Genomic DNA, 12,808 nt, shown 5'->3' with positions numbered 1-12,808 from the left:
GTAGTACTTTTTGTTCCAAAAAAGGTTGCTGTCTACTCAGACTCTTGAGAGCTCCCTCTCCCTCTTTACTTTCTGGGGGTGGGAACAGAATGTTATTTTCAAATGCAGAGAAGGAAGCCTTGGTGATCACACAAGAGTGGCCTCTGACACTCAAGTAGGCCAGCACTGGAGGATGTGATGAGGGGAGGGGAGTGAGGGCACAGAGGCAGGAGCTTGCTTTCTGGGACTGATATGCTGGGAAGGTTTTGTCCCCTCTAGAAGCAGGCAGGGAGGCTGGGTGTGGAACAGAAGGACACATGCACACTATGATGTGTGGGACTGAGAGGCAGGAGGCCACAACGAGGCTTCTCGCTAAAACTCTCACATCCACTCTGATTTTGAAGGTACGTCAGCACAGTAAGTTAGTGTTTGGGTATTTTCTCATACATTTTATAAATTAAATCATCTCTGTGAATCCATTATCATCTTATTGAAAAAAATGACACAAAAACACCCAACACTTGCTAGTCACATAAGAATCATAATATGAGGATTTTTATGAACGACCCCTTTAAGAGTTTACAGTCAATCCTTCTAATTCCGTAAATCTTACTGAGTCACAAAACTCTCTCACTCACACCTTCCTTCAGAAATGTGAAAGTACATTGCTGCTCGGGATGACATGTGTGTTCAAAGATTTCCCACAGTAGAACAAACAAATGAAAACTAAATAAAATAATAAATAACTAGAAGAAAATATGGGCAAATACATGGCCTCACGATGGGAGACAATGTTTTGTATATAAAGCAGATGAAGCAAAGCCATAAGGCAAAAGATCAAAGATTTAACTATAAAAATGACAATTCCTATTAACTACAAATTTAAAGTTAAATAATGTTAACATATGACATGTTAATGTTCTTAATACTATCTGACGAGATCTAGTAAGTCAAGAAGTAAAAGATGAATACAAATGATAAATTACAACAGACTGAAAAAAATGCAAATTCCAATAAACACATGAGAAAAGTTCAAACTTACTAAGAGTAAAGAAATTACAAATTAAAACAGTTTGTGATCACCCTGGCTGGTTTTGCTCAGTGGTTAGAGTGTTGGCCAGTGTACTGAAGGGTCTCTGGTTCAATTTCCAGTCAAAGGCATGTACCTTGGTTGCAAATTCCATCCCTGTCCCCGGTTGTGGCACCAGCAAGAGGCAACCAATCCAATCGAAGTGTCTCTCTCACACCAATGTTTGTCTCTCTCTCCCCCTTCCCTTTCTCTCTTTCACTCTCTCTAAAAAAATCAATGGAAAAAATATCCTCACTTCTCAGGTGAGGACTGAAAAAAAAACACCAGTTTGTGGTCATAATTGTTATTTTTAATCTATTAAATTGATAATGCTGGTGAGGGTGCAAGTTGGTACAGCTTTTATAGAGATTGGTCGGGCAATATATATCAAGAACTTTTAAAATATTTACACATTAGGAATTTATCCTGTTGCCTGCGTGTCTTATGACAAGTACTTTTTGTTTTCAGGAAGATGAGCTTAAGCATCTTTATAGAACTGGATGTAACTGATCCAGTCTTACAGGTTTCCTACATTTAACACTGGTATCTTAGCAAGAAGTCTACGCTAAGGTGAGATTATAGAGACCACAGGTGTGGCATGACCAGGGCTATAGGACTATCCTTGCATTTGGGCAAATTTTTGTTATTCTTAATTTGGGCACAGGCGTCATGTTGAAATCCATGCAGAACTTGACCTGGTATGTGTTTACAGCACGATCCTAAGTCACGTCACTGCCGTCATTCATTGCATGCAGGAGTTAGGCACCTTAGTGCCAGTTTTCATTTGCTGAGGCTTTCTACAACCTCAGGGGTATTCCCAGAGGTGCTACTATACTTCAGTGACATTCTGAGCATGGGCTCAGCAGAAAATGAACTTGTCAAAGACTTTACAGCATGCTGATGGACTGTACATTTGAGTGAAACAGAGAAACCAGAATTCCGTTCTTCTGGGGTGATGTTCTTGGGCTGCTCTGTCCATGCTATGGTTGTTCATTGAGTACCACTTCGACAACCAATTCACAGAATCCCTCCAAAAATAAAATGCAGGCGTCAAGACTGCCTGGGGCTACTGAATAATTACTTAATTTTCTCTCATCAAAGGCAACCAGGACTGATGCACCTGCCCCCTGAGACCGCACACTTGCTAGTGGAGCTTGCTGCCGTGCCTCACCCATATCTCACCGTCACTTCCGGTCTACTAGAGGACTTCCTCCAAGTATCCGTGCTTCATGGCTGGGGCTTCCTCTCACCAGTGCACGGGGTGGGCAGAAGTTGGCTCCTGTAGGAACTACTATTAGCCAATGAGGAATAGGACTTGGAAGACACACAGCGCAATATCCTCGCCCCTCCGAGGGGCAGGGTGTGAGTCCGCCCGCACCATGTCCAGAGGCCCCAGCAGAACTGATCCATTGCCTGCAGCAGTGACCTGCTTACCAATGCGCTCCATCCCGGCATTCTTGCCTTCTCCCCTCGCTCCCCTTCCAGTGCTTCCTGGGAACGCTTCCCAAATAAAATCACTTGCTCCAAAGCCTTTATCCCAGCGTCTGCTTTTGGGGCAAGCCTAGCCCAAGACTCCAAAATGAGGGCATTTTTTTTTTTACTTTTGAGTTTGAACTCGAAAAGTATGGGAGCTTCCACTGTTCCTTGTTTTTTGTTGTTGTGCTATTGCCACAACAATACAAGGAACTCAATATGTCCATTAGCCAGGTACACCAAATCCTTGTGTTTTGCCCCATTTACTTGATCACTGATTCTTTTCACCCCCCCACTTTCTCCCCTTCCCAACCCCTCCTTCTCTCCATATGCAACAAGGACACACATACACATATTAGTATACATCCCTGTTATTATTTCCTGAACCATTTGAGAATAATTTGGAGACATATGCCTCTTTATCCCTAGATATTTCAGAGCATATTTTGGAAGAATAAGGACATTCTGTTTTCTAAGCACAACAGAGTTCCTCAAATGATTTCTTCTCACCCTCATGCCTATGCTTCATGGGGTCAGAGCTGTGCTTAGTCACAGACTGCCATTAAGTCACCAGTTCTTCCTATATGAGAAAAATGTAATTTCCAGAATGAAATTACACAGACAGTGAGAGATAAGACTTTGCTGTCCACATAAGCAGTGAAGACATGTCACAACCACAGACCGGCAGCCAGGCCTGTGCGATTTGCCCTGATCATCTGCCTCTTTCTGAACTTTTGGAGTAAAAGACTCCACATTTCTGGGGCTCCTTCTGGAAGTCTGAAGGGCACCTCAAATCTAACACCTCTCAAGCCATACTCACGAGCCTCTCTCCAAACCTAATCCTCTGCCAGCATTGCCTTCCTTGGGGAAGGGTACCACCACCCAGCTGTTGGGTGTGCGTTCATTCTTGACACCTGGCTTTCCTTATCCCCTACACCTCCACATGCAACCCATCATCATCACTGTCAGTTCTCTCCACCATCTCTTTCCAACTCTACTATCATCACCGCCACCCTTGTACACCCTACCAACATCTCTCACAGGAAGGACAGCAATGATCTCTGAACTGGTGGGCACCCACTCCAGCTTCCCTCCACTCTATTCTCCAGCCTGCAGCTAGAAAAAATAACTGAAACACAATCTCACCATGACATTATTCTGCTTAAAAGCCATCTGGTTTCTAGTTAGTGTTGGAATATACATAAACATCCTTCACTTACCCACCCATGACCTGCCTTCCACCTACCTCTCCCGCTCTACCCTCGCGGTCTCTGTCCCAGCCACACAGCCTTCCCTCAGTCTCCCCGTCACCAGGCTCTCTCCACCACAGGGCCTGTGCATGTGCTCTCTCTGTTTGGAATATTAATTATTTCTTCTTTCTAACCTCCATTAGACCATAGCTCAAGTCTCACTCCCTGCCTTGATTTAGTTCAATTTCCCGTATTTTCTTGAATGACATATCTCTCCTTTTTCATAATGGGCAGAGTTGCAATTTTATGTTTACTTTGTGACCGTACAATGACTATACCTTCCACTGCATATAAGACCCACAGTAGAGAGCTTTGTCTTGTGGGCTTATTATTGTATCCTCAAGGCCTACAGAGTATATTGAACTTGGTAGGCAGTCAGTGAAGAGTTGCTGAATGAAGAAAGTAGAAAAGATATGCGACTTTTCTAGCTCATCTGTTCAGGCTAATAAAGTTGCACAATTTACTCTGAACCATTCAGGACTGACCTGAATAAAAAAAAATCAGATAGGAAATGACTGACCAGAAAAAGGACAAACTGAGGAATTCAAGCTATTGATAAGGTGATAACATAAGTGACCTGTCTATAGGTAACCCGCAGAAGTCAGCCGTCACTTTATTGTGGCCACATTACACATTAATGCATCTGGAAATTACTCATACAAAACATCATCTAGAAGCTCTGTCTTGTATAGGGACCTGATTCTGATGTTGGAAAAAAACTGTAAAAGGGTATTGCACAGTGTAGGCCATCCAGCATATATTGTCAAAGGCACCAACAGAACAGTAGAAAGTGACCCAGCACAAATTCTAATCCTGATTTTATAGGATTGTTTCCAGCAGGAAAAGTTCACCGTGGCGAGTTCCTTCTCAAAATAGCTCGGCGTGCTTATTTTCCATCTTAAGCCTCTGCTGCAACAATTAAGCTCTTTCCAGTACACTGCACGAACCAGGCTGTCAGACACTATCATTTCTGAAAACGGGTCTGCATTTGCCTCGGCTACACGCAAGCAATTAGTGGGCAGAAACCTTATCTGAGCACTCAACGCCCTGTCTTCACTTTCAAGCAATGGCCAAGTTCAAAGGCTGCTAATGATGCCCCAGAGCGTATTGTTGGTGGAGAGTGGCCAATGGGAATTGCCAGGTTCCCACCTATTTAACATGCCATTCCGTGTCCAGCCATGAGGGTCAGTCTTGCTAATTGTGGAGCGGCACAACCCTCTGTTGGGACCAACCCCAACCACTTCTATCCAGGCTTAATTGAAGACTTGGAATATAGGCAGGAACACATTCTGGATGTGGTTCTATTCGTACCACCCCTTCCCACATTTGTACCACAAATGTTTGCCTTTGCGAGAAATAATGGAGCTGGACCAAGGTGTTTCCTGGCACAAGGACGGAGGTCATGGGGCCCGTGTCACATGAAATCCAGGGCACAGATGGGTTCATATGGCACCTCCATGGTCACTGACTGCCAAAGCTCTCTTCTCTGGACTTGAAGCAACAGAGTCTATAAAAGCCATCCCTCCACAGTTTTCTGGCACGTACATCCCAGCCACGTCCCCCGAGGATCTGCCAGGGACTATATGTGAACGGAGCAACAATACTTTCCTGGCTACAAAAATTGCTGAAGTGGAACCGACGGCTATATATTTTTTAAACACCAGCATAACAAAGAGGCAGTCTTTAAAAAAGAGCACTGTTTAAAAGATATTTCGGCTGGAAGGAAGTGGGTGTTTACTAGTACATGTGTTCAGGGGAGCTCTGTGGTTCTTAGTAATTTTGAATGCCTGTTAGGGGTTTTTGCATTTTAATGTCCTGCAGTTACATATTGCAGAGATGTGTGTGTGTGTGTGTGTGTGTGTGTGTGTATGCGCACATGCATGGGTTGGGGGTGGACACAGCGAGAGCTGCTGCAGTACAGGATGGTCACCGAGTACTTCTACCTGATTACAGCCAACCTAGCACAAGACAACCTGATTCATGGAGATTCTGCAGGTTTCCGGATTGGGAAGAGCTGGACTGAATTCAAAGTGCCCCCTATTACTCTGTGTGCAGTCTTGGCCATACCACTTTGCATCTCTCAGCCTCAGTTTCTTCATCCATAATATAGGGATAATAATACCCAGGATTGTTACTAGAAATGAGGTGACATATTTAAAGGGCCCACCGGAGTTCTTGGAGCATAATTAGATGCCAAACAAGTGTTAGTGGCTACCTGCATGCCCCATTGCAAGTGTTTCTGTGGAAGGATAGTGCAGAGTGCAACCCTCAAAGAAATTAGGTGCAGTGCACCCCGGGGCCATGCACACGGGGGTGTAACGGTTATGCCTGCAAAGCCCTAGGCAGAGCCATGTACATCCTCTTAGTCGTGAGGAAAAGGTGGCCATCTTGTTTTCACTTAGGGAAAGCATCTCACAGTGATATAAGAATAAAAGTGGCAAACTTCTAGAGTATTTTTCTTTTCCTCCATGACTTCCCTACTGTTCTCTTTACTGTGTTTTATTACTTTTTCACCACCTCTAGGTTGGAACATTTTTCATGTTCTTTGAGCTCTAAAAGACAATGAACACGGATGTGTTTTTAACATGGTCTAAGCTGTCTTTCTTCCCATGAACTCATGCTACTCAAGAAAAAGCTGATGTCGTCCAGCCTCTCCCTAAACTGTCTGTGTTCAGGGCAGCACACAGTGAAATAAAACTCATAGAGAACTGAGTTTGAATTCTTGTTTGGGTGCCACTTGGAGGATGGATATTTTTCTTTTGTGAATGACAGCCGTCATAATGACCGCTATGCAGTTAGAGGGTGAGGATCAATGAGGCGATGCACATAACACACCTAGCCCATGGGAGGGACTCAGTGCATTTACAATACTCCTCTTACTTCCGTTGCTCTAATTGTTCGTGGCTTGATTTTCTCTCCAAGTATAATTGGACAGATTAGGAGTAAACATGACATCTTTGAAACCATCTACATGCAGATTTGGGTTCATGAAAATGGAAACTCCACCCAGCGATTTTACTCTTAGATATTCTTGTTGAATAACATCATGTGTTCACGCATTTGGGGATGCACTCGCTTTTCATCCAAGATGCCTGTCTGTTTTAGTGATGAAATGGCATTTTATACAATCATACAACACCAGCCTCCTAAACACATACACACCAGAGAGTATCATGAGCTAATGTATTCGGTTTATTCAGTGTCTCTGCCTGCAGTTGGTTGGCCGGAGGACAAATCTGGGGACAGCAAATCCCCATGGACACGAGTCATGGGACACGAGTCATGGGACAGGCACAAAGGGCTGGGGAGATGGAGACAGAGGAGGTGGGTGCAGCATGAGGGGTGGGCCATGCAAACAGTGCAGCCCAGTCCAGAAACTCACAGCAATGACCCTCGTGTACGAGCTTTTGGAGGCACAGAGGGCAGGATGAGGATACACCAGGAAAACTTCCAGAATAGCCAAAGAGCGTGAGAAATTAGGTGCAGAGCAACCCTCAAATCTGAGCAGTTGCCTACGCACAAAGCAGCCTTTCCTCTTGGCTGGAGAAGTGGGAAATAAATGCTAAAGCTCCTGAAATGTGTGCAGGAGGGAAAGCATGGAAGTCAGCCTACCGAATGTAACACGTTTCAAGTTCAAGGTAGTGTCAGATCTGGCGTTCTTAAAATAGCAGGCACACACTCTGCCTCTAAAAGAGTACTGAACAAGCAAACATGTAGTATTTAGAATTTTCTATGGAAAATGAGGGAAAAGTAAGAATGTATGGAATTTAACATATGTGGTCTATCAAAGTTAGTTAAAATTATTTTGGGGACATCAGTCCTGTAATGGGTCCTAACATGTTTTAAATCACTAATATTCTAGCTAAACTCATAATGGAGGCCTTCAATTGAATAATTAATATCAAATATTCTAACTGGCATCAAGGATATATTGCCTAGGAGGAAATGATGAAAAGTGTTATTAAAATGGACTTTTATCAGAGGAACTAAGTGACATAAAAACGACATGGCAGCAGCATTAACCCCCTGATCTCAGCTGTTCGGCATCTGAAGGCACTATTACACGCGAGGGCTTTTTGCATTTTTCAGGAAGTTTGAGTTGACAATGGAGACATCTTAATCTCACAAAGAATTCAATCGCTGCTAATTCATCATCGTGTCCTCCGCATTAAGAGGGAGGTGGTGTCAGAGAGGCCGGTCCAGCAGGCAGCTGACTCCACAGGGCAGGGAAGCAGGGACGAGATTTCCAATACGGGAGCCCGAGGAGCAAGGAGGAGAAGCTGGCTCTGGTGGGCGAAGAGTGTCACTGAACTTCAAGAGGCATTAAACTCTGTCACATGCGGGTGCGGGAGATGCGATCTAGACAAGCTCCTCAGCTGCCTTCACATTCCTGCAAAGTCAGAGCAGCAGCCGCAGCCCTGAGCTCTGAAAGGTGGCTTTTCACGGCAAGAAAGGGCTGTTCAGATAAAGTTGTGCCACCCGGAAGGTGTCAGAGAGACTGGCCACGATTCGCCGTATCAGATGAAGGGTGACAGGCCCCTGTCTGGAGACATGGGGACAAGGACTACTTTTAGCTGCAGTGACCTCAAATCCAGCCTTGACTGCAAGGAGCGGTCCGCATGTTCGCATGAAGCACCTTACTTGTCACACTGGCCTCGTGGCAGAGAGACGCACTCAATTAGGCAGTGTGGGGACTTTGTCAGCTTCTCCGGGCCCAGATGGCCAAACCCTGCCCACACCTGACACACACAGAGACGCCCAGTGTGCTGACTGTTCAAGTTCTCATCGAAGTCATTTTATCACTGTCTAGGTTCGCTTCAGCCAAGGCCAGGCCTGGGCACTGGTGGATATCTTTGCAGAACTCGAATGTCACTGCCACCTGCTTAGCAAGTGTCATAAAAACAATGCCAAGTTGGCCATGGAAAACGCAACAGCCATGAGCAGAGCGGAGGCTAAATGGAGAAAAGAATGTGATGCACGAGAGAGGGCGAGTGTCTTGGAGCTGCGAGGCAATGACAACCAAGGACGCAGAGGGGACCCAGACAAGATGTTCTCAAGGAGGAGGTGCTGTGCACGCTGCGAACTTCAAAGTCAGCTGCACACGTGGGCCTGGAGTCCTCCTGGGGCTGGGCAAGAGCATATGTAGGGAAGAAAGCTGAAACCGACAACACGAACCAACCGAAACGTTACAGCAGAAGCACATTCTTACGGCTCGTTCCTCTGATCTGAACACCATCCCACCCAATATCACAACACTGGGAACGCGCTTAGAAAGCTAGTGTATTTTAGGTTCTTAGGCAGCAAGCATACGCTGTCTGCTCCTCCTAAGGTTGCTCTTTCTACCAGAACTCAGTTCTGGGATGCTGCTTCTCATGATACAGCCAAGTTAAGGCTGCGTCAGAAGTTCAAGTGACTACATAACACGGGTGAGAGCGACTCCAGGACGGGAAGCCGCACAGCCTCCGCAGGCCTCCGTCTCACATCAGTCTGGGAGAGAGCGTCTCTCACCCCGGGGGGTGTCATGAAGGTTTCCACCAGAAAATTTGTCATCATTTTATTTCTTCCTGGTAGAGATTATTCCTAATCTTAAAGAACCAAAGCACCAATTTGCAGATACTGCTTTCTCATCTCTCGGGAGTGTTCTAACAAAACAGGAGTCTCTTTTTGGTAGGCAAAGTATATTGCTTAATGTTCATCTAGCAATTACACATTAAACTGTTCATATTTCAAGGGAAGGACTCGAGGGAATGGGAAAGAATTGATTTTATGACAGCATTACAGAGACGGTGGAAAGGCATTACCTAACCTGTATATTAGTAATGTCTGTGTCATATACAAAGATGAATAAGACAGAGCCCCTGTCCTCAAAAGCACTTACAGTTTAGTGAGAAAGACAGAGGAGGAGTATGAAATGAAGGGAGTGTGATAATTGCAGAGTTTGGATCTGACTCAGAGCTGGATAACCTTAGTCTCAGAGGTTAAATGTACAAACCTGCAGCCGGACTGCTTGGGTTCAAATCCCAGCTCTGCTGTTTCTAGCTGTTGAACTTGGGCAATTTTACTTCCTTTCCCTATGTCTGTGTTCTTGCATATGAAATGGGGACAATGACAGGTTTGCTACTGAGTCATAGCGTTGCTGTGAGCATAAGGTCAGTCAGTAGATATAAAGCATTTAGAACAGTGCCTGGTATATAATGAGGGTGCACTAAAACTTTTATTGATCCTAGGGGAAAAAATATGTCCTCATGAAAAATCAATACTAATATTGAAAAACAGTGCCCTGAAATAGTCAAGAAAGCTTGGGAGGAATTCTTTCCTATAACTTACTTATATAAAGACAAATCTATCCTCATCTGTAAACCAATGTATTAAAAACCTACTGTTATTATGTCCATGGTCTTAGTTTAGGTCCTGGTGCTGGGTGTAAAAGCTGATGGGTACAAAAGACAATCCTTATTTCCAGGGATTTATAAATCCAATGGGGTGGAAAGGGACAGTGAAGAATCATAATCTAACTCAGGGTATTTTCAGTGACACAGGAAAGGTGCCAACAGACATTATGGAAGCTAAAACGAAGCAGACCTGAGGGAGGCTCAACTTTGCATGGGGGCTTTGAAGTATCTCGGAAGGAAGGGATGGATAGGCCAATCAGACAGTTGTAACTGGGGCCACAGGAAGAATGAGACAGAAGGTTAGCCAGGTTCATTTTGCAATGTCATGGTGATGAGAACTGAATCTGTAGGAATGGAGGAGGCTGCTCAGAAAGAGTCTACATAAAGGAAAGGGCTGGAGGTGGGATCAGCGGGAAGCATCACTGGCAGGCAGAAGCCTGGGGCAAGAGATAGAGTGTCCGTGGGTGGTGAGGAAATAGAGCCGACAGGCATAGGCCACTTTTTCCTAAAGTAGGAAACGTGGAAATGAAGGAGAAAGGGAGGTTGAGGGAGGGTCTTCGTTTTCTCTGATGGACTAGATCAAGTTCATGGGGTGAGTCTGCCCCCCGAGCCCTGCGTGGCTATGAGGCATTAGAGCAGCATGGTCGGTGCTGCCCAGTCCTGAGCCGACAGGAGGATCTTAGCAGCGTCTCAGCACTTCCTCCCACCAGTAAACAGAGTGCTTCTCCCACACCATATGTGTCCTGGGAGCTAGCGCGTCCCGTTCGGCCCTCCTGGCTAACTCGCACTGGATATGGTCTCCACACCGGGGGCATCCTAAGCCTGAACTGAATCTTGTTGGACAGGCCATGACCTCTTGCCTAGACCTGGGTCCGCATCCTGTACCCATTATAGGAACTTCCATCTAAAAGAAGTGCTGTCTCCTAGCGTGTCCATAGCACAGCATGTTCAGATCGTCTCAGCTTGACATGTCCTCTTGCCCCTGACCATCTGGACTACTGGTTCTTTCTCAGAGTCGGCTAATCCTTCAGCCTAAGTTATACCTCGCACAGTTATTAGCTCTCTCCTTCTCCGCGCCGTGGGATTCTCAGCAAACTGTGCGGCTGAGCCTCTGCATGCACAGTAGTAGGCAGGGGAAGTAAAGCAACGGCCAAGGTGCTTGAAGATGTAGGCAAGAGGGGTAGTTGTGGGTACAGGGTCCCCAAGAAGCCAGTGAGAATGAGCTCTACTGTATGGGTTTGACGCCTTAAGGAAAGGAACACATCTTCCCCAGAGATAAAATGAAAGAGAGCTAACAATATTAAAGCAAGTCCTTAAAATATGGCAGGCAGGCTCTTCACTGAGGGTTCTGCTTATATTATTGTACTTAACACTCACACCAGCACTACACAGAGGCCCTAAGGTCATCCCCAGTTCACAGATGGAAAAACTGAGCCTGGAGCAGTTAGATCATGAGCCAAGGTCACACAGGTGAGAGTGATGGCTGGGGCTATAACTATGGCCTGACTCCAAGTCCTGTCGTCATCGTCTCTGCTCAGGGCCTGTGTGTTAATGAAGACACAGGGAATCTGCAGTGCAGGACACAGCAGTTGAGAAGCTAATGTTGACTATTTCAAGGTCATAAAGAAAAGGAAGTGAGGTCATCTCTAGAGATTGGGCTCGGGGGCCTTGGTCCTCTCCACAGGAGTTAACGGGAGCAGCCACTGTGGGACCATCAGGGGAGTCGACAGCACGGCTAAAGGGCCCTGGCCAGCAGCAGGGGCCCAGCTGGGGCTGGGTAATGTGGGTCTTGTAGTGAAGTCCATGAACACAGTGTTATGAGTTTCTCCGGCAACCTTTCACCGCCCACGTGGGTAGGACCACAGAAGAGATGTGGTGCCTTTTGGCTCACTCCTTAGGGCTCAGCACTCGATGACAAGCCCAGAAGTGCAGTGTCACAGGCTGATGCACTGAGCCATCTGCAGAGGAGGGACAATGGGGTCCCGTGGGGCCGGCGATGGGCCTGGTGGGAATGACGGAGGCTAGGGGTGGGAGAGTAGAGTTCCCTGCTGAGGGACTGGCCAGGAGGAAGCCTGTGCAATCAGAATGGGGCCAGGAGATCCGAGAGGGGCTGGGAGGCTGCCATGAAAAAGAAGCTGTTTGCAAAAATACATACATTAATGCTCGCCTGTTATTGCGGCCTGGGAAACAGCCCTTCCCTACTCACCCAGGGTGAGTAATAACTTGTGTCAGGCAAGGATAAGGGGATGCTTTCTTCATGCTGTTTACTTCCATAAAAAACTGGGGGCTGGACAGGATAGTAAAACACGGACCCTGGTAAAAGCCCGTGTTTGCTAACGAGGCTGTATTACAACCATGCTCTGCTTTCCAAAGCAACACCCCCAGGAGAAAAGAAATAAAGCCATTTTTCTTCCAAGGCAGAAGGCTTAACATGGCTTAACAATAACACTTAACATCGCTTAGCCTTAGCCTCAGGCAACCTCAGAACTACTATGCGAGGACTTGTCTTTTTCCTGGACTGGCCAGGGCTCTGGTTTAATTTTGTGAAGTGCCATTTAGCCTGGCAGCGGCTGCACGGGCCTCCTTTAACGTGACAGCTCCGTGAAAGCATAGTGGGGTGCCCCTTCACCTGGGCTCCCCCCCAT

General features: G+C 46.1%; 1 protein-coding gene across 3 annotated transcripts in view; it reads right to left on the bottom strand.

Annotated features, from left to right (window-relative positions):
- The window catches only part of PARD3B (par-3 family cell polarity regulator beta), a 917,882-nt gene that overhangs the window by 37,560 nt on the left and 867,514 nt on the right, over positions 1-12,808 (bottom strand). The window contains exon 23 of one of the 3 annotated variants that reach the window (XM_059702878.1): positions 8,810-8,897. The exons of the other annotated variants lie outside the window; for them this stretch is intronic. Coding sequence (XP_059558861.1) covers positions 8,825-8,897 — 73 coding nt within the window. The 3' untranslated portion in view covers positions 8,810-8,824. Of the gene's footprint in view, positions 1-8,809; positions 8,898-12,808 lie in introns of those variants that run through there. 3 annotated transcript variants of the gene reach the window in all.

The sequence above is a fragment of the Myotis daubentonii genome, chromosome 7 (assembly GCF_963259705.1).
Source record: "Myotis daubentonii chromosome 7, mMyoDau2.1, whole genome shotgun sequence".
NCBI lineage: Eukaryota > Metazoa > Chordata > Mammalia > Chiroptera > Vespertilionidae > Myotis > Myotis daubentonii.
The sequence above is the reverse complement of the archived record's forward strand: the minus strand, read 5'-3'. Positions and strand labels throughout refer to the sequence as shown.